The 19,390-nt window shown below is 38.8% G+C and overlaps 1 protein-coding gene across 1 annotated transcript in view; it reads left to right on the top strand.

The window, feature by feature from the left end:
* map2k5 (mitogen-activated protein kinase kinase 5) overlaps positions 1–19,390 on the top strand; it is a 66,414-nt gene that overhangs the window by 25,048 nt on the left and 21,976 nt on the right. The window contains exons 10-19 of the mRNA XM_080428810.1: positions 1,269–1,337; positions 2,879–2,960; positions 4,176–4,237; positions 6,310–6,358; positions 6,474–6,547; positions 7,610–7,660; positions 7,771–7,842; positions 10,637–10,666; positions 18,618–18,644; positions 19,007–19,039. Of these exons, the coding sequence (XP_080284936.1) occupies positions 1,269–1,337; positions 2,879–2,960; positions 4,176–4,237; positions 6,310–6,358; positions 6,474–6,547; positions 7,610–7,660; positions 7,771–7,842; positions 10,637–10,666; positions 18,618–18,644; positions 19,007–19,039 (549 nt within the window). The remainder of the gene's footprint in view (positions 1–1,268; positions 1,338–2,878; positions 2,961–4,175; positions 4,238–6,309; positions 6,359–6,473; positions 6,548–7,609; positions 7,661–7,770; positions 7,843–10,636; positions 10,667–18,617; positions 18,645–19,006; positions 19,040–19,390) is intronic.

Below are 19,390 nucleotides of genomic sequence, written 5' to 3'. Positions count from 1 at the left end.
AAGTGTCAGGTGCCTTTGTGTGTGTAAATAATATATGTGTGTGTGTGTGTGTGTGTGTGTGTGTGTGTCCTGCCTTAATAAATGTGCATTATGAGAATGTAGTTGTTTCAGTCTGTGGTTGGGATGGCTGGGGTCTTTGATAATCTTAGGGATTTACTGACGCTATCGTAACAACACTGTAACAACTCCATGGCTGCTTCATTTTTCAATAATAACTTTATTCAGAGATGATGCAGTCTCTATATCAACAATGCACTGAAGTATTCTCTTTTTGCCCTAAGCTGTTCAGGATCATTAAAGAAAGCATTGTTGGTAAAACGGCTTTGTCCAAAGTTAAAGGGGCAGTACACCCAAAGTAGAAAAACATACATATATATATATATATATATATATATATATATATATATATAATTTTTTTTTTTTTTATTATTTTTTTTTTTCTTTTCTTACCTGTAGTGCTATTTCTCTATCCACAGTTGTGGTGTGATTCACTGATGTTTTGAGATGTTTGCCATAGAAATGTCTACCGTTGCCCCAATACAATGGAGCCCTATTACATTTAGTTTTTGACACTCAAAGCAGGAACATATTTCAGTTTCGAACCCTTGAAACTATTTTCTATCGAAGTAGAGCAGCCAACACTGTCTCTGTTCAAAAGGCAGCATACCAGTATTCATTGACTGCTTTCTTATTTTGTGTGGAGATTAAGTTGCCAGTTTTAGTTCTCAAACTGTGGAGATATGTGGATTCATTTTGAGTAAATGAAATACAATCGATGAATAAATGAAAATGATAATATATTGTATATATAATTAATTTGATTTGAGTCTCTTGATGAATCTTTTTTGGGGTGAGCACATTATCTTGAGTTACTGTTATGATTTCTGGAATGAGACGTGGTTGAGTTTTAACTGGCGCAGTACCTGTGAGTGAGTACGTGGAGGCCAGTCTGTGACATCAGTCATTTATTACTATGATTATGAAGTTAGTGCCCATTGTCAGAGTGCTTGGAGGCCAGTCTATGACGTCAGTAATCGGGTATATTGAGAGACAGATACACAGACAGATTCCTGGGTAACACTTTATGATAACCATCTGCAGCAACTTATCCCACTAATCCACTTACAGTATCTTGACTAATTACATGTAGTCAAATAAACATTGTGGCCTTGGTTTTTAAACCATTGGATTATCACCCTGAAACGCCCCCTCTTGGACAGGACATGCTCTCTTGATTTTGACCAATAACCCTGAAAATGTGATTTCAGGTTATTCCCTTGGACATCACAGTGGAGCTGCAGAAGCAGATCATGTCAGAGTTAGATATTCTCTACAAGGTTAGTGGGGACTGATTTAACCTGTTCCATTCCTTTTTAAACTTTTTTAACAGAGGTGAACTTTCCTCAGAATTGCATTTTGTAAATGTATTTAATGGGCTGTCATTTAACCCTTTAAGACCTGAGGCGATTCTTTAAAAAAATCTAAATCCTAACAAAAAAAATGTTTAAAAAAAAAATTCACGATTTTTCAAAAATAGCAGATCTACAAGCTCGTAGCGCGGCACTCGGTGCCGCGCTATGAGCTTGTAGATCTGCTATTTTTGAATAGCCTAAAGAAATCTAAAAGTGACACAGATGCGTTCCAGGTATTAATGGGTTAAGAATTGTAATGGAACACTTATCTTTATACGCCAAGCAAAATGTCACTCTGGCAGAGGAAGCTGCCTATGCTGTACCTCATATTACAGTACAAGCACTAGTACAGCAGTCTTCTCCAAAGCAGTGAAATAATGAGCTTGTTGTTCAGTGAATGGGAATGTGTTTAGTTGCTGTGTCCTTTCTGTGCACAGAGATATGTAACGGCAACACAGACCAGACGAAAAGGTCCTCTGTGAGCCAGAGCCATTAGCTTAAACAAATGGCATTAAAACGTATTGAACATTCTTGAATAATGACTTCTGACCTTTAAATTGTACCTAAGGCTGTTAGACATGTTGAGGGATCACCTACAGGCCACCTAGATACATTAATTAGTTTTAACTATAATTGTTTATTCCCCTTTGTGACATACAGTACATCTTCAAGATCTTTGTTTTAACCTAATATATAAATAAATCAATTGTATCAATAAAAAACTTCTCTTAAACGTGCAAGTGGCAGTGTGCGGGTATATCTCTCCAGATTGATCACAACCTATATATAAATTCACAATAATACAAATGGTTCAAATGTTTTCGTTCCCCTTTTTCCCTAATATTAGACACTAGTGTGCAAAGGCACAATTTTAAGTAGATTATTTCAGTACAGTAACACCCTGCATGAAGATGTTTACACCTGTACATACTGGTTCTTATTCTAAAAGCAAACACATGCTTCCAGTGAACCCTGGTTGTTCCCCATGTCATCAGTGTGCAGCTTGCAACAACTTTTTAAGAACCATCTCCTCACATCCTAGGATTGAGACATAATTCAAAGTAATTCCTGTATTTTCTTTACTGTCGTTGTTCAATGGGATACACTACATACGCATCAAGACATTTCAAAACAAGACTATCTGATCAGAAAAGAAACAGAAAAGACCTGTAAGATCTGTAGGAAGAAGAGCGGTATATCTGACCAGAATGGGAACCTTTTTTAAAAGATGAAACACTCCGTCTTGATGTCATATTTTTGGCTGGAGGGATCGCTTATATTGCAGACACCAGTCACCTGCAAGTAACTTGGCATAAGCATGGCATTGAGAGTGCAGTCTACTATGTTTTCTCTATAGAGATGTTTAAGGCCGCTGTAATAAATGATTAAGTAAAACCCATTAAATATTTACTCGGACTTGACATTTTACATTGTAAACATGCTGTCTTCCCTGTTTCTTCCCCCAGTGTGATTCTCCCTACATCATCACTTTCTTCAGTGCCTTTTTTGTGGAGAACAGGATAAACATATGCACAGAGTTTATGGACGGTGAGTCTGGCTTTGGCTAAGGCCTGTGGCTTTTACAGGGTATTTACTGTACTCATACTGTAGCTAGCCTAAGCTTTGTAGAAAGGGCCTCAGGGAACTTGCCTCCGTCTCTCCACCATGTATCCATTTACACTTCTACAGAGCGAGAGAATGCCTTATCGCTGTCAGCTGGTTAGCATGTCTGTGTGCTAAGAGCTACAAGGGCATGATAAATCCTGACTTAAACGTGCTTGTGTGTGCTTAGATTTTTGTGAGATAGAGTACTCGCATGTGTGCATGTTAGGGCTGTCAACTTTTCTCAGAAATGATATTCGAATATTGGTCTTAAAAATTGGCAGATATTTGAATATATTCGAATATTATTATTATTATTTTTTTTCCCCAAAAAAAAAAATATATATATAAAAAATAAAAATAAAGGACAAACAATACAAAAAACAATGTATCGAGTGCTCGGATCCAATACAACATATATTTTCTTAGTTTTTATAACTTGATACATTGTTTTTTGTATTGTCCCTGTCAAATAAACATTAAAATATATATATTCAAATATTAATTCGAATATACATATTTTCCCCATATTCGAGGAGTATTCGATATTTGAATATTAATTCACCAGCCCTAGTGCATGTGCACATGTATGTCTGCTTGTTACTGCAGTGGTTCCTCTGTTTCCCACATCAGTCAACTTGTCAACAATTATTGAGAGAGCAAACGCCAATTGATTGGCTGAGTGCTACTTCGCAAAATAATGCAGGAATCATGTTCATTTGATCCAAGGCTAACACACACACAGACACACACAGAGACGCACACAGACAGACAGGGGTGAAAACATAATCTGTCCTGTACCTCCTGGCCTAACAGATAAAAAACACAAGCCCTTGTCTACCAATATATAGTTAGATAGGTGCCTACCTTTATTGATCCCATGGGGGAATTTCAGGCACTCGGAGGCAGCATGTGAGCACTGTTACTGATTTCCCCAAAATGATATGGTAGTTTTCATGACAAATATGCATTTTTATATGTTGTCAACATGACTCTGGGTACCCTGATATGCGTAAACCCAGGTCTTTGTCTAATACACGAATATGTGGTTTGCAAATCATTTGGTCAACAAGGCTAGAACATGAGTAAGATGTGAGTGAAATAAATGATAATAAAAAAAATATGGTTTACTGGGCACGGCTTAACAGTTTCTTTGTGCAGGTGGTTCTCTGGATGTCTTCAGGAGAATCCCAGAGCATGTGCTCGGTAGGATCACAGTAGCGGTAAGTTTATATAAAACACTTCTGATTGCCCTCATTACTACTGGGCATGTAGCACTTAATCCGTATTATGAATCAGTAGTAACTCAGCATGACCAGTAATTAAGTAATCATGTCTTTCATGTCCATCTGGCTCTTCTACAATACCATAGTTTCCTGAACTACAGGTGTGAAACTTTCAATTAGCCTCCCATAGGAAGGAGATGGACCACACACACACACACACACACACACACACACACACATACACACACACATACACACACACGAAGAGAGACAACTAATTTAAAACCAGCATTTTAATGCCAAAGGCCTTGGATTTGGATAAATGCCTCCCTCTTCTCGACCCTCATTACTCCAAGCCCCCACCTCCCCTTTGTCTCCTCTCCTTCAACTTTGTCCGTAATCAAACATTGACAGCTATTTAGTCAGCGTTAATTCTAATTCACAGCTTTCCCTTCTTATCCACTGTCACAGTTGTTAATTATCACAGAAGGCAAAGCACCCAAGAGAGCATGTGTGATGCTGCTCTCATCTGTCGTCGTACTTCCACAGGCAGTACGAGTTCAGGGAGACACAGGCTTTGAGGGAGAATTGCAGTCAAGATTGAGAATAAAACAGATATTCAAGTCGCCTTCTCTTCTTTCCTGTTTCGTGGGACAGAATGTTGTAGACTGGGGGTGTGGAAAATAGGACACAGCATTTATTTTAATATATTGGGGCTTTTCTGACCCTTTTATTTGACAAGTACAGTGGAGAGAGACAGGAAAAATACAGAGAGAGAGAGTAGGGCGAGTGACATGCAGCAAATGGTCTAGCCGGCCGGGAATCAAACCAGGGACTTGCTGTCAGGCATTAGAGCCTGTGTGGTACTTGCTCTAAACCACTCAGCTATCAGGCTGCCCAGACACTGCATTTTGCAGTACATCATCAAAAGCACATTACTTACCGTTGACTGTTTTGTGATTTTTGTGTTTTCCTTTTTTTCTTTTTCACCTTGCGACAAATGAATTATGCCCCATCAGTTTAATACCAGCTCAGTGACCTTGTGGTTAGGGTGTCCGCTCTATGTTTGGGAGGTCGGGGGTTCAATCCCTGTTTTAAATATACTTGCCGAAAGTAGCCGATCACAAGCTCACAGTGTGCTAAATGTTTGACGCGTCGTGAGCTGTAGGCTATTTTCACCAAATGTTAGTCTCAGAATAGGGATGCTGGGGTTCAAGTGGGTAAATTGTACACGTGTTTGTTAACAGTCAAACATTTTGTAGGTTTGTAGAGCTCTGTATGCTTTCATATTGTATTGACCATGACAATGTATTTTAATAATGATTACACCATTTATGGCTTCCCTTTTGTAAATGGTCTTTAACTCTCAGTGCCAAGCCCCGAGTTATCCCGAGTTTTTTCTGAATGCCCTCAGTGCCAGAACGAAAAATCCCGAGTTTTTCTTATTTTTTTTATGTTCAGAACCCAAGATATCATTATCTGAAGATTTGCAGCTCCATCCACTCTTTGTTTAACTTATAACTGAAAAGGCTGTATCTCGCTTCCTAAGCACTTTTTTTTACTTTACTACTTTTTTAAATCGCTGGCAGTTTAGAGAACATATTCTTTTATTTCATTGGTACTGAGAGAGTTAACTCATTGAGTGCCATTAACGTGTTTCACGTGTTTTACCGCTATGGCGCAACGTGCCAATGACGTGTTTGACGTGTTTTTGAAAAAAAATTAAAAAAAAATGTTCAGAACCCAAGATATCACTATCTGAAGATTTGCAGCTCCATCCACTCCTTGTTTAACTTATAACTGAAAAAGGCTGTATCTTGCTTCCTAAGCACTTTTTTTTTACTTTGAAAAAATCTCTGGCACTGGGACAACATAGCCAGAAATAATTCTGGCACTCGTGAGTTAAGAAGAAGAAGAAAAAATCAATAGACGAATACTTAAATGGAATGCTCTTAAACCTTTGGAGTGTGAATAAATGGTTGTATGTTGCTTTGGATCATAGCACTTGTGGTGAAGTTTGTCTGATAATGTTGAAATAAATAACGTTGTTTTTCCCCCTGTGCCACAAGGTGGTCAACGGCTTGACTTATCTGTGGAGCCTGAAGATACTTCACAGAGGTGAGAGGGGGGACTATGAAGGCTCTAAGTTATTAAACAACAGTCAGAGAGAGTTGATAAAGGCCAGCTGCAGAATGCTGACATAGCGCTTCTCTCAACCATTTTGTCTCTGCAGACGTCAAGCCCTCCAACATGCTGGTTAATACTCGAGGACAAGTCAAGCTCTGTGACTTTGGTGTCAGCACACAGGTAAACTGCTGCGCATGTGTATTAGAAAGAGTATGATGATATCGTGCACTGAAAATAATAGATCTACAAGCTCAAAGCTCATAAAATAATAGATTTACAAGCCCCAAATGTGTTGCATCACAATGCCTTGTGAGCTTGTAGATCTGCTATTTTCGAAACATGACACCGGTGCGCACGAATCAGGCATAAGATTTGTCTCCGAGACAGCTCTCTGCTCTGTGCCATTTTGTGGATGAGTGTGTGCACGTGTACTATAGCTACTCCTGTTTGTTTATTGCTAACCTGTCAGTCTGCGCATTCATTTTCCACTCAAGATAACAGAGTGATCCCTCGGGACAGCCCCTCGCATTAACTTAGCCGCTCGCCGCCATTGTTCTGCAGAGTCCCAAAATTTGACTGGCTATAATTATGACGCCACATCCTCATTGATATGTATGAATTGCTGACGGACAATAGCTGGAGCCATTGTGTGTATGTGCCTGTCTTGGGGTGGGTGAGGGTGGGTGACGTGTGTTAGTAATGTCATCAGCAGAGACACTTTGAACCTTCCTCAAAAGGTCAACACTGAGAGGACTTCTACTTAACACCCTTTTGGTTGAATTGTAAAATTCATTTTCAGCCTGCATAGAAACTCAAGTTGGTAGCATTAACAACACTGAGTCACTCTGTCATAGCGCTCTCTCTCTAGCCCATTCTCTGCAGGACCGCATTTAAAAAAAAGAGAAAAGGAGTCATAAGGGAACAGACAGTCATTATCCCAGTCCTATCATTGATGGCATGTGCCATCATACGCGCACACACACACACACACACACGCCTAAATGTCCCCTCGTCCCCCTCTTGTTCCCTAGTGTAAGCACTGAGAACAGCCCAAAAATAACACCCTGACATTTCAGTAGATTTGGGGAATGTAAGTTAGAGAAGGATGAAAGATGGGAGTTGCTACTTAATATAGGACAACGATGTAGTGACTCTTAGAGGTTGTCTGACTATGTCTCTCTATCAGTTTAAACCCTCTACATTCATGTATATGACTTATTATATATGTTGTTTTTTTTTCAGTTGGTGAATTCTATTGCCAAAACATACGTGGGAACTAATGTGTACATGGCGGTGAGTGAATTCTACTTTTATTGAACACACATTAACGTTAGCACCTTTTATAATGATACTATAGCTTTATAATGTACTGTAGCTGATGTTTGTTTGCTTCTCCTGCACAGCCTGAAAGGATATCAGGAGAGCAGTATGGTATCCATGCAGACGTGTGGAGTGTGGGGATCTCATTCATGGAGGTAAAGCACCACTGGATTGGCATGTGTCTTTAGAAAGAATTAAGCTGCAGATATATTTTTTTAAAGCTGCAATCCGTAACTTTTATGTTCTACCTGGGATTCAAACCCGGGTCTAATGCCTGCTTGGCCTGGGAAGATATTGTGTGTGTATGTGTGTATGAGCTTCGGGCAGTACTACTTACAGTACAGTAGGTATTCTATCCTATTGGTTAAAATAACGTTTTATTCATTAAAATAAGTTCCTTATTGCAGCTCCAAAAATGGAACTGTACCAGTCCATTTGGTCACATTTGTACACTCTCAGATCTACAAAGGGATAAAGTGAGACTGAGGATTTTCAAGTTAGCATTATCTACTTTTCGCAATTATCTTTTTTTCCCCCAGGAGACATTATTCTGTTTAGTGTCTTACAATGGGCCTCATTCACTAAGCTTGGGTCCGCACATAATTTGTACTTATTCGCATATCCGCACCTTTCTACGTACAGAGTCTGATTCATATAAAAAGAAATTGTCTGTGGATTTTGGCGGACGTCCACTCAAACTCACGTCTGCTCGGATGCAGACTTATATCTCAAACATTGCGTATAAGTTATTAGAATGCCTTATTCTTCATACAGAATAAATTACGATAAAACGTCAAATAAAATATTAATATTCATTTGTCATCGCATATAAAAGAAAAAAGATGTCAAACGATCTATTGCTTGGATGCATATTATACTGTATACATGATGCAAATTCAATATATATGCTATATATATATTCAATTATATAATATCCTTTCCCAGTTTTATTAGCCTTTGTTCGTGAGGTTAAACTTTGTAAACTTCTTATTCTAATTACACATGAGAGTAGGCTATTACTTTTTTGACGTTCAGCAGATCTATCGTACGAGGGACTCGTGATCTATTCATTTTGACGAGTGATGACGTTTATCGTCTGGCGTTGGCTGTTTCCGGTTGCCTTTTATGGTGTTAAATGGGGCGTGGAACAATGCAAATGATTTCCACGGGAGCGCACTTATGACTTGCAAATACAAAACGAGATACACCTGTGATCCGCACAAATCAAAGCTCTGCACTCCCATTCATTAATCGCACGTCAGATTTGACTTATGAGATATACAGTACATGACCCGTCACCCTTTACACACAAATAATGTCGAACATTTACGACCAGCGTAGTGAATGAGGCCCAATATCTGTTTGTGTGTACACACTGATGAAGGCCAGATGGCTGGGAAAAATAACACTTTTTGAACTGTATGAGCCATGTAAACATTAATATCATATACAATGTTATATACTGTCATATAGCATTTTATGATCATTTATATGTTGCGTGTTTCCATTTTTTTCCATTTTCAGCCACATAGCCTTCAGCAGTTTGTACAAATTAATGGATCCATTCTCTACTTAAAAAAAGTACACAGTACCTCTGTGTTGATTTAACTCTTGTGTAAAAATGGTCCAAGCCTTTACTGGGGGATAAATAGAACTGAACTGGATGTATGTAATAATAAGTCCATTTAAGGCAATGTTTTAATTGTTCCTGTCAATTTGAGGGATATGTTAAGAAGGGAACCCTGGAGGGTATTGCGAAGGACTATAGGCTGGATATTGTTCATGCTTGCATACACGGCGCTCCTGTGTGTGGCTGTGCATTAGTGTCTTTGCCCGCCTCTCCCCAGGGCCTTGATACAGTGCGCCGCTGACAGGCCTACATTTTCAAATAACATTTTAATTTCAGTATTACACTTGCCAGGTCTCTTGCCCTCCCCATTGACACTATTGATTCTCCATCTGTTTATTTGCACAGCTCTCCCCCTTCCCCAGTTTGACAAATTATTTAGACTTCCATCTCAGCTGTATTAAGTCAATACTGTTGAATATTAATACAATCCTTATACCAATTGTTGAATGCAAAGGAAGAGAGCCACATGAAAATGATCAGCATAATCTTTATTTGGTAAAGAATGAGTTTTCTCACCATGCTACCTCTGCTTTCTCTTTACTTCCATCCAGAACAGTATACATTAGTCTAAATGAAATGGCTTCAAGTCCTGTTTAATGTGGAATAATCCTCAGCCTGCTTAGTCTATCTATGTTCAATGCAAACATGTCACTTTGAGCATCTTCTGGTAAGCTGCCTTTGACCAAGATGAAAGATGGACTCCCCAAGTGAGTTGTCAAATGTCAGGGGATAGTTATCAGGAAAAAAGGAAAAGAAAGAAACCACCCTGCTACTCACACCGCATCCATCTGCCGCACAGTCCTTCCCTCCTATTGTTTATCCCACCGTTTTGTTCTCGGCAGGGGGTTATTAACTAATAGCTGATGGTGTTTTTTTTTAGAAGGGGGCACTGAGCTTCTTTCAAAGCCTATAATAAGGCTCATATTCTGCACGTTTCAGTAAATCTTGCAGCGTTCAACTAACCATGCAAATACCATGCTCAAAGGTGTCAAGAAGCTTGCAATGGAAAGTCTTCTATACTAAAATACACGTACTCGTGTATGTGTATTTTATACCAATACACATACACGAGCATATACTGTATGTAGTCTACACACACAATCCAAACATTTCCTTCACACACATCAGGCATAGCACTGGCTTAAGGATCTCCAATTACTTTACTGTTATTGTAATGTACTGTACGCTTATGGGCCAGTAGCTTGTTGAACACTAAATTTGGCTTTTGAACAATCAGGATTTGCTAGTAAAATGTAGATGGCTTGGACTCATTACTCTGTATGGTAGGACTTGACAGTCATGCTTTTCTCTTTATACAGTTGGCACTGGGCACATTCCCCTATCCACAGGTGAGTACACTTCTGTGTAGTATATGTGTGCAATTAATTCAGCAGTCAGCAATAGACCTGTTCAGTCTATAAGGTCATGAGGTATTTTAAGGAAATTAACTTTAGAAAGTATTAAAAAGTAAGAATTTGTTTTTATCTGTCATTTCCTGTACACCCCAAGTATAACCAAAGTTGTTTATTGGGTAATTTTTCTTAAAGATTTAACTAAATTATGGATCAATGTATTGTATTTGCATCTTATTTGAGTTGTGTAGTTGGTTATTCATGAAAACAGGTTTAGCATGACATTAGGGGCCAACATAGTGCTGGCAGAGTGTATTTTGATTTCATAAATATGGATTACTTCAGCTTTGCCATTTTCATGTTTATAAGCGTGAAATAAAAACGGTTTAGGGAAAGAAAATGCCATCTGTTCCTCTGGCATTTCGCTCAGATAGAAAACTTTTACAAGACGTTTTAGGCATTTCTGCCTTAGAGACAGGGAATGACAAATGATGCAGGTCATGAACCAGTGGAACCTTGCGATTATGTCTGAGCATTTGTGGAACGCCCAGGCCAACACTGCATAGGAAAGAAAGGACTGACAGGAATGACATGGGTCAATAGCCTCATTTGAAGCCGTAATTTAGGAATTAAGCCTGTTTAAATACAATAACATACTGAGCTACCAGGATGCTGCGGCATAGTTATGATTTGCCTATAGGTATCTGATCATGGCATATTCTAATTTTGATCTGTAATGGCTATATTACGCCTAGTCAATGTCTTAATATTTGTATATTTAACCCTGTTGAGCTCTGTCTGTGTATACACATGGACATTATCCACTACTTGTGACAGCGAGTCAGAAATGTGTTTGCTGTTTAGCAGCAGCTAATTAACTTGACCAGGGCTGAATTCTCTGTGCTTTCAACTGCATTGAAATACAACAATAATGTATGATTAGACAAAAACACATACTGTTCACTGTGTTGGATTACCTATCTCAAGCAAGTTTAAAGTCTCTGCAAGTTGATATATTTTCTTTTACTATTTATTGTTTGACTTTTTTTTACTAATTTGAAATGAATGGAAATCAAATGGCTTCATCTAAAATCGAAGAACTTACTGTATGCTCGGGGAAATTGTCTGCAGTAATGTCAAGCATACTGTGACTTGTAGTCAGTGGACTAAACATGCAATGTCAACGGTATGGCCCTTTAATCTTGTACACTATACTGATGGGCTGCACATGACATAAGGTCTAATTGAAGGGTGACAAGTGGAATGTTGTGATTTAAAGCCTTGAACAAGGCTGAGCTGGAGGCCAGAATTGTCTCCCCTTTGAAACATGTAAAATGCATTAGCTATTTGGGTTGTTTTATTCCCCTGTCCCTTCTTATTTATTATCTTGCTAATCCCTAACTGAGCAATCTGAACTCAGTTACCTCAGTTTACCTCCTGGCAAACTTCCTTCACACATCTCCCTGCCTTCGGCTATGGTGTATTGTTCACAATTGGTCCATTTCTAAACACGTTTACTCAATCAAGAAATGTTGGTTTCCTGAGAGCTACAGTGTATAAGTGTAGAGCACAATTCTGCTTACTTATGGGTAAAATAAATAGTTCTGCAATGACACCATTCATAGAGCTATACAAAATTGACAAAGAAATCGCAAGGTCGTTCTTGATATGGCATGTTGCACATTTCCTAGGATGTTGTTTGGCTTATCTGCTAACTTTCACTGTACGTTTAACAGCCCTTTACCCGACAGGTAACACGTGCGCTGCTTCCTCAATTAGATAAAACTTCATTGTAATTGATTAAAGAAGCCATGTGCTGGAACCCTAACATTATCTTCCCAGGGACTGCCTAAGTGACTGCATTGTTTCAGCATTCCAATTACCCCTCCTGGGAAAGAGGGAACCAATTTAATGAACATTAGTCAAGGCTATCGTCTGTGAGCTGCATGTCCCTCATAAAGGGCTTTTAAATCTCAAGTGTTACCCATTCCAATTACATCTTCATTATTATACTATTATATATCATACTGTTATGTTGTACTTTTGTACGACAGGTACAACTGTAATGTGTTTTCTGAAAATGTTCTTTACGCAGTGCAGAGACAAACACATTTAAATTCACAGAATTAATGCAACACTGACTTGCCTTTCTTCAGGGGCTTTCACAATAGATAGGCAGATAACAATTATGATGAATCCGCTGAGTAAATTTCTGTTTTCAAATTTCTGCTCCTTTGGACACTGCTCTAGTTTCATGCAGTAGCTAGTGCTAACCAAACATGTCTGCAAATGAGAAATTATTTATGTTTGTACACATCTTAAATTAATTGTTTGGTAATATAAATGACACATCATGACCACTCTGTCTGTGTGTGAGTGTGTGTACGTGTGTGGCTACAGCTGGGGCATGTCTCATTTTATAGTGCAGTCACTCTTCCCTCCGGCAGCATCTATTAACATGGCCATTATCATGTTAATCATTAGTGTTGTATTACATATACTAATGAATACTACACAGAATGTGGTACTGGGCGCCTTCCCCACCACCACACTTTCCTATTTCTCTCAAAGATGCTCTTGTGTAAGTATGAATGATAAGACATCCAACTCCCAGTTTGACCTATTGGGAATTTGAGATATTTTAAACCATATAAACCATATATTATGTATGGTTTCTCATCTTCACTTGACTCATTAGTCATTTCTGTGTTGCACAAGGTTCCATGTGGTTATATTCAGTACAAATTGAATATATGAAGAAAGACAAATTCTCCCCTACACAAGTCCTTTCTAATTCATTGTAGGATGCATGTGTGTCACAATCTTTCCGCACCATGCAGGATTCGATTCAGTTTCATGATTTATTTTAATGTTTGTTTATGACATCCTTTTCAGTCCAAAGCATAACTTTGCAGAACAATGGTGTTCATGTTGTCACAATATTTAGCTTTTGCTTTTGAGAATTCTTCATTGTCTTTGATAAATAGAGCTAGAAGTACAGTGTTGGCGCAATTTCATGTTTTCACACACCAGTCATTATTCAACTTTAATTTCTTTTTTTACTTATCCCTCATCCTTCTTTAGTCTTTTTTTTATGAACTTACAGTAAATGGCTCTATATTATGTATATAAGATGGAGCGTGAGAGAATGAAAGAAGGAAAGGTTTAGACTTCCCGCTGCCACAGCTCTCTTCATCTCACTGTTAATTTTCCCCCACCTCCATATGGTGTTGCAGACAGTTCACCTGCAGGCTGTAGCAGAGTGGTGTGGCGATGGTGCTCGGCTCCAGCTCGCCAGGCGCAGCCAGCCAAAGTCCTCAGGCCTAAGCTGTCATTTTTGCAGACGCCCGCACAGCTGTCTGCGTCAAACCCCCTGCTACACTTCACACTGAACATTTCAGTGTGGGCCGAGGGAGAAGGGGGAGGGACAAATAAAGGGAAAATGAATAGAGGGGATTGGTTGCACCTGAGACTGCACACTGTTGACACGGTCCTTGTCGTGGGAGTTGCAAGGTACAGTATAGGTAAGATAAGGGATATGTTGAGGAGGATTTCGCTTTTAGGGTTTCAGGGTGTTTTGTGCTTTGGAGAGGGCTATTGTCTTAGTTTTTTGTCCCTTCAATTCTGAGGTTATGTGCTCGTGTCATTTACCATCATAGGGGTGATGCTTGGTCGATACTGTAGTTTGCCATAGCCCACTCTTTTTTTTTGTGTGCGTTCACACAAATCATCCCGTATTTGTCATTGTAGAAGTGGTCTTTTTAATTCCACTTTCATTTGCATTCTTTGTCATAAATAAGTTTTTTGAGACTTGTTCTGGTCTTTGAAGACATTGGTCCTGATCATCATTTTCTTTTTCTTGATGATGTTATTCTTAATTTTCTCTTATTTTTTCAAAGTTGAATGAGTTTTCTGGATGAAAAACCATATCAGTGGTTTGAGCGTAAACTGTGCTTGTTTGAATCTACCATTACACATCAAGATATGCTGAGTGATCTTTTGTCTTTAGCCACAGCATCTGCAAATTAAATTAACTATTTGATATTACGGTAGTAGGATCATGACTAGTGTCTGTGTTATAACCAATGTTGCCTGTTGACATTGTTAACAAAAGAAATCTGACTAATCGCTTCCATTTTTGGAAAGTGTGGTTTCAATCAAACCCAAGTGTTCTGAATTCATGGTATAATTTAAGCAAGGGCAGACTAATATGAATATGAATACAACCCAAATCTTATACATTTGTTTAGTGGGAATTTAACAAAGAAATCATATGGTTTCAGTCTCCAACATTTTACTTATTGCTACGTCTCTCTCTAACCTCTGACCTACAATCTCGTGATCTAATAACCATACTACATCCATTCCTTTTTTGGAGCAAGTTTATCACAACATAAATGGTGGACTATCTTGCAATCCTTCGAACTACACATTGTAGAAATTAACACCCTTAACGTGGGTACATGTTGGTGGAAAGGCAAGTGTCTTAACCATTACTACACCAGTGGGCAAAATGACTCCCTTTTGAACTTCTTGTTCCTTGGCAATACAGTATACCATCACTGACTGACACCCTCATATGGGACAAGAAGATCTACTGTTTAATCAAGAACGGAGATTGTTTTCCTACAGTAACTAAAAAAGCTGAACATTTCACTGACAGTCCCGGCCCAATTTCATACATGGGTAATCAAAACTATCTCTACACCCTCCATCACAGTCTGCTGTAGCTCCACCTCCACCTGTTCCAAGGACAATATCCAGTGTGTTCTCCACACTGCTGAGCAGGGCGTCGGCTGTCAGCTGCCCTCCATCAAGGAACCACATGACACTAGGGTGACGGAAAGGGGAGGAAGAACTGCTACCAGCATTGCCCAACCAGAAAGCCATCTGTTCCCAGTACCAGCACCCATCCAAGAAAACCAAGATCACTTGTCAACCCTGAAAAAGTTACTTCCCAAGAGCGACCTCCCTACTGGGCCAGCTCTAAAAGTCAACCTCTGCAAACTCTCACACTCTCTGGACTCCATATCACTATCCAATAGAGCTGACTTTGAAACTAATGACTGCTGCTATTTATCGTCATGCATCGCCATGTATAATTATTACCCATGTGATTTTTGCATAGCCTTGCACAATCTAAACTGCCCACTATGACACGTTAGTCTCAGGAATTTACATTGTCCAGTGCACATCATTATTTCATCCATCTTGTTCTGTTTAACATAAATAACATTGATAAAGTAAGCCGTACGACTGTACCCCACTATAAAGGGACAACCGAATACAGAATATAGAATAATGTTGGGACCGTCAAACAGTTATACGTTTTGATTAGGGGTGTGCTGATACACTAATTTCACGATACGATACGATATTGGGCTCACAACTTCGATACGATTTCGATACGATACGCACTTTTTTATTATGAAAATATTATTTAGACATGCAAACTTGTAGCTTTTCAGCTACAATAGCCGTTTTGAATCCAAATAGGGCAATAGTGTGACACCTGACCCGAAAAAAAACAACATGTTTTCACCTCGGGCTGTTTGCATGCCTGATAATTATTATTGTAAAAAAATAAAAAATTAAAATATATTTTTCCCCCCCCCAAAACGATACATATCGTCACGAAAACGTATCGCGATATATCGCGGGACGATATATCGGCACACCCCTAGTTTTGATTGCAATTCATTTAAACTTCTGTAATTAATTGTTATAAACCACGATACCTGGCGTCCCTATTCTGCGGTGAGCATTCAGCAAAAATTGTCTATCTACAAACGCACAAAGTGTCGCAACGCGATATGTTGGGAGCTTGTAGATCGGCTATTTTTCGGCAAGAGATTTGGTAAAGAGGGGAAAAAGGAGGATGCCTAGCATGGACCCCTGGGGATTCCGGTCAATGAAGTATATAGGGTTTAAGTGGTTAATCATTGCCATTAACATGACAGCGCAAGTATAGATTGATATATAGTCTGTTCTCTACCAAGTTGTAAGCTGTCATACCTTTTTACACTGTGAGATCCTATCATCCATGATGTATGTCAGTTATATGAAATTCTGTCTTTGTACCATGTTTATTGTGCATGGGAAACGGACAAACATCAAATGCATGGCGATTATGTCATTTTCTTGCCTATTTTGAGACGTTCATATTCATTCAAATGAAATGCCCAGACATACACATGCACACAAACTTGAGATAACCCATGGTGTATTTGACAGTAACATATTTATAGAAACATTGTGTTACGGCTCAAGAAGCTCAATATACATCTATTGAAAGTACATTTCTCTGTTAACTTGAGAAATATACTATACTATATATCTTTATGCCTTTCACTATATTGAATACCCTTGGAGCAGCGTGTTTGCAATGGTATAAAAAGCTTATTAAAACCTGATAATTATATATTTTTTAAAACATGGTCAGTTTGTAAAGAGTACCAGTACCTTGTCTCAAATAATTTTGTTTGCAACTTTGCATTATAGCAAGCTTATAATATGAGTTACGAGGTATCTGCTCGACAGCAACAATATCCATGGTGGCAGACAGGGGTTCTTACACACAACTAAATCTTTCTTTGCCGTCTTTGTTAGACTTGATGTTTTTTGATGCGGACAAAACTCATTCGACAATCAGAACTTGATGTTTGCCCATTTAAAAAAATAATAGCTAGTCCTTAAAAAATATATTTTCAAGCTGCATAGCAATTGGGATGAATGAAGGCTTTGATGGGTAGCCTTGTTAAAGCTTGATCATCTTATTAAACATTGTTTACCCTCAGGACGAACATGCACACAGTTATATGTTAATCAGATAATCACCTGACAACGATCAGAGACTACGTTAAGAGAAAGAGGACATAGTTATTAAGCCTCAGTTCGTTGATGCCTGGTCAAAACTGCCGCATATGAGAAGAATACATGCTCAATTATGCTTGAATATGTTTGTCTCCCACTCTCCAATTTCAGGCACCTGAGCAGCATGCAATTCTGTCCTTGTAATTAATTCTGAACAAATTAGTTTTCCATAGTAGCCTTTAATGTGTCTGAATCGGGCAAAACTGGATATAAAGGCAGTTGAGGAGTCTCTTGATATTTATTTTGAAAACCTGTATTTAATTGAGTGAATCGATAAGTGCTCTAATTCACTGTCAAAAGACCCAGAAACAAATGAGTTCATTCACTGAACATAATCTGGTATTTACCCAAGCCAAAAAGACCATGAATATTTTGTTCTGCACGTCAAATTCAACAATATGTCTTCATGGAGAGTGTGACCACACTTATGTTGGTGTCTACCGTCACAAATATTTAATTAATTAAAACCTTTTGGATGATGTGTGAATCGTTTCTTTTTCTCTTTTTTTCCTACAATGTTTGTTGGAATTATTATTCTGCAACTTTTATTGTATGCATTTTAATAATGAAGAGCCTCAGTTGTAGCTTTTCTATATGAGCCTCTCACATTCTGGTCATGGTCAGGCCAAACGGTACATTTCTTTTAGCTTTTTGTTACCTAATGAGTGTGCCTGATGCAAGCAAGCGTACAATCATTTGTGTTGTATCAGTTCAATCTTTTTGGAAGAAATTAACTCGGTCATTGAAAAGCCTGTAAATGTGGTTTGGAACAATAATTTTACATCCTAGCATTTCTAGATAACCTGGAGGGAAGGAATAAAGCAGCTCTCAGAGAATTAGCCATATTGACCCCCCCTCTGTCTCTCTCCAACAAATGAGAGCAAAGCTATTAACATTTGTATGTTTTCATTATGTAAATGCTGTTAACGCATGCCCACAAATTGCCACCAGGAATGTGTTTTTTTTCTCTCCCAGTGATCATAATGTGTCCAAGTGCATCATTTTGATTATGACACACTAATTACATATCGCCTCTCCTCCTTTTCTCCCTCTCTGTCTCTGTCTTGCTTTACAGATTCAGAAAAACCAAGGATCCTTAATGGTAAGTTTTATGGAGTTAGCATAAAAGAGATTGAGGAAAAAAAAGAGGTCTCCCTCCATACCCGGCAGTGTTTCACTCTTGATTGGCTCTCTCATTTGAAAATCCTCACAAACTGCATCTTTTCAGTATGTTGTTAGAGCAGACTTTAACTGCTGGAATTACATTGGGTGCCATTATGGGATAATAAAGACATTCAGGAGGTGCATGATGGCTCCGCCAGAGCTCGCTGCATTTGATTAATCTAAGTAGATACTTTTTTTATTATGCTATTGATTTTCCCTATTGCCAAGACATTGCATGTAGGCTAATACGTTTATATTTTTTCCCCCCTCTTTCTGTCTGTCTGTCCTCCCCTCTTCTAGCCTCTCCAGTTACTGCAATGCATCGTTGATGAGGTGAGTCGCCGTCTTATGTGCTTTTGCATCTAAAGTCAGTCCTAATGGCCCGGAAAGCTTATATTTTGTTTCCTAATGAAGCAAGCCACTCAGGCGGCTTTGCTCCCCGCACACTCAACCCTCCACCCTGTGCAACTGCCTCCAGCTATTCACATTACTGTAGAGAGAGCATCTAGCGCGAGTAGCACGCGCACACGAGCACACACACAAGTGCAGCAGCAGCTGCCCTAAGCATTGCTGCTCTGTATACTGAATAGCAGGTTTGGCCCCAAACCAGACTAAGATTAATCCAGGGATTTTCTTGCTAACAGTACTGCCTTAAGTTCCTGTTCAGAACCCTCATATCCCATT

This window comes from Gymnoscopelus braueri (genome assembly GCF_963280865.1).
Source record: "Gymnoscopelus braueri genome assembly, chromosome: 1".
NCBI classification, from domain to species: Eukaryota; Metazoa; Chordata; class Actinopteri; order Myctophiformes; family Myctophidae; genus Gymnoscopelus; species Gymnoscopelus braueri.
The sequence above is the reverse complement of the archived record's forward strand: the minus strand, read 5'-3'. Positions and strand labels throughout refer to the sequence as shown.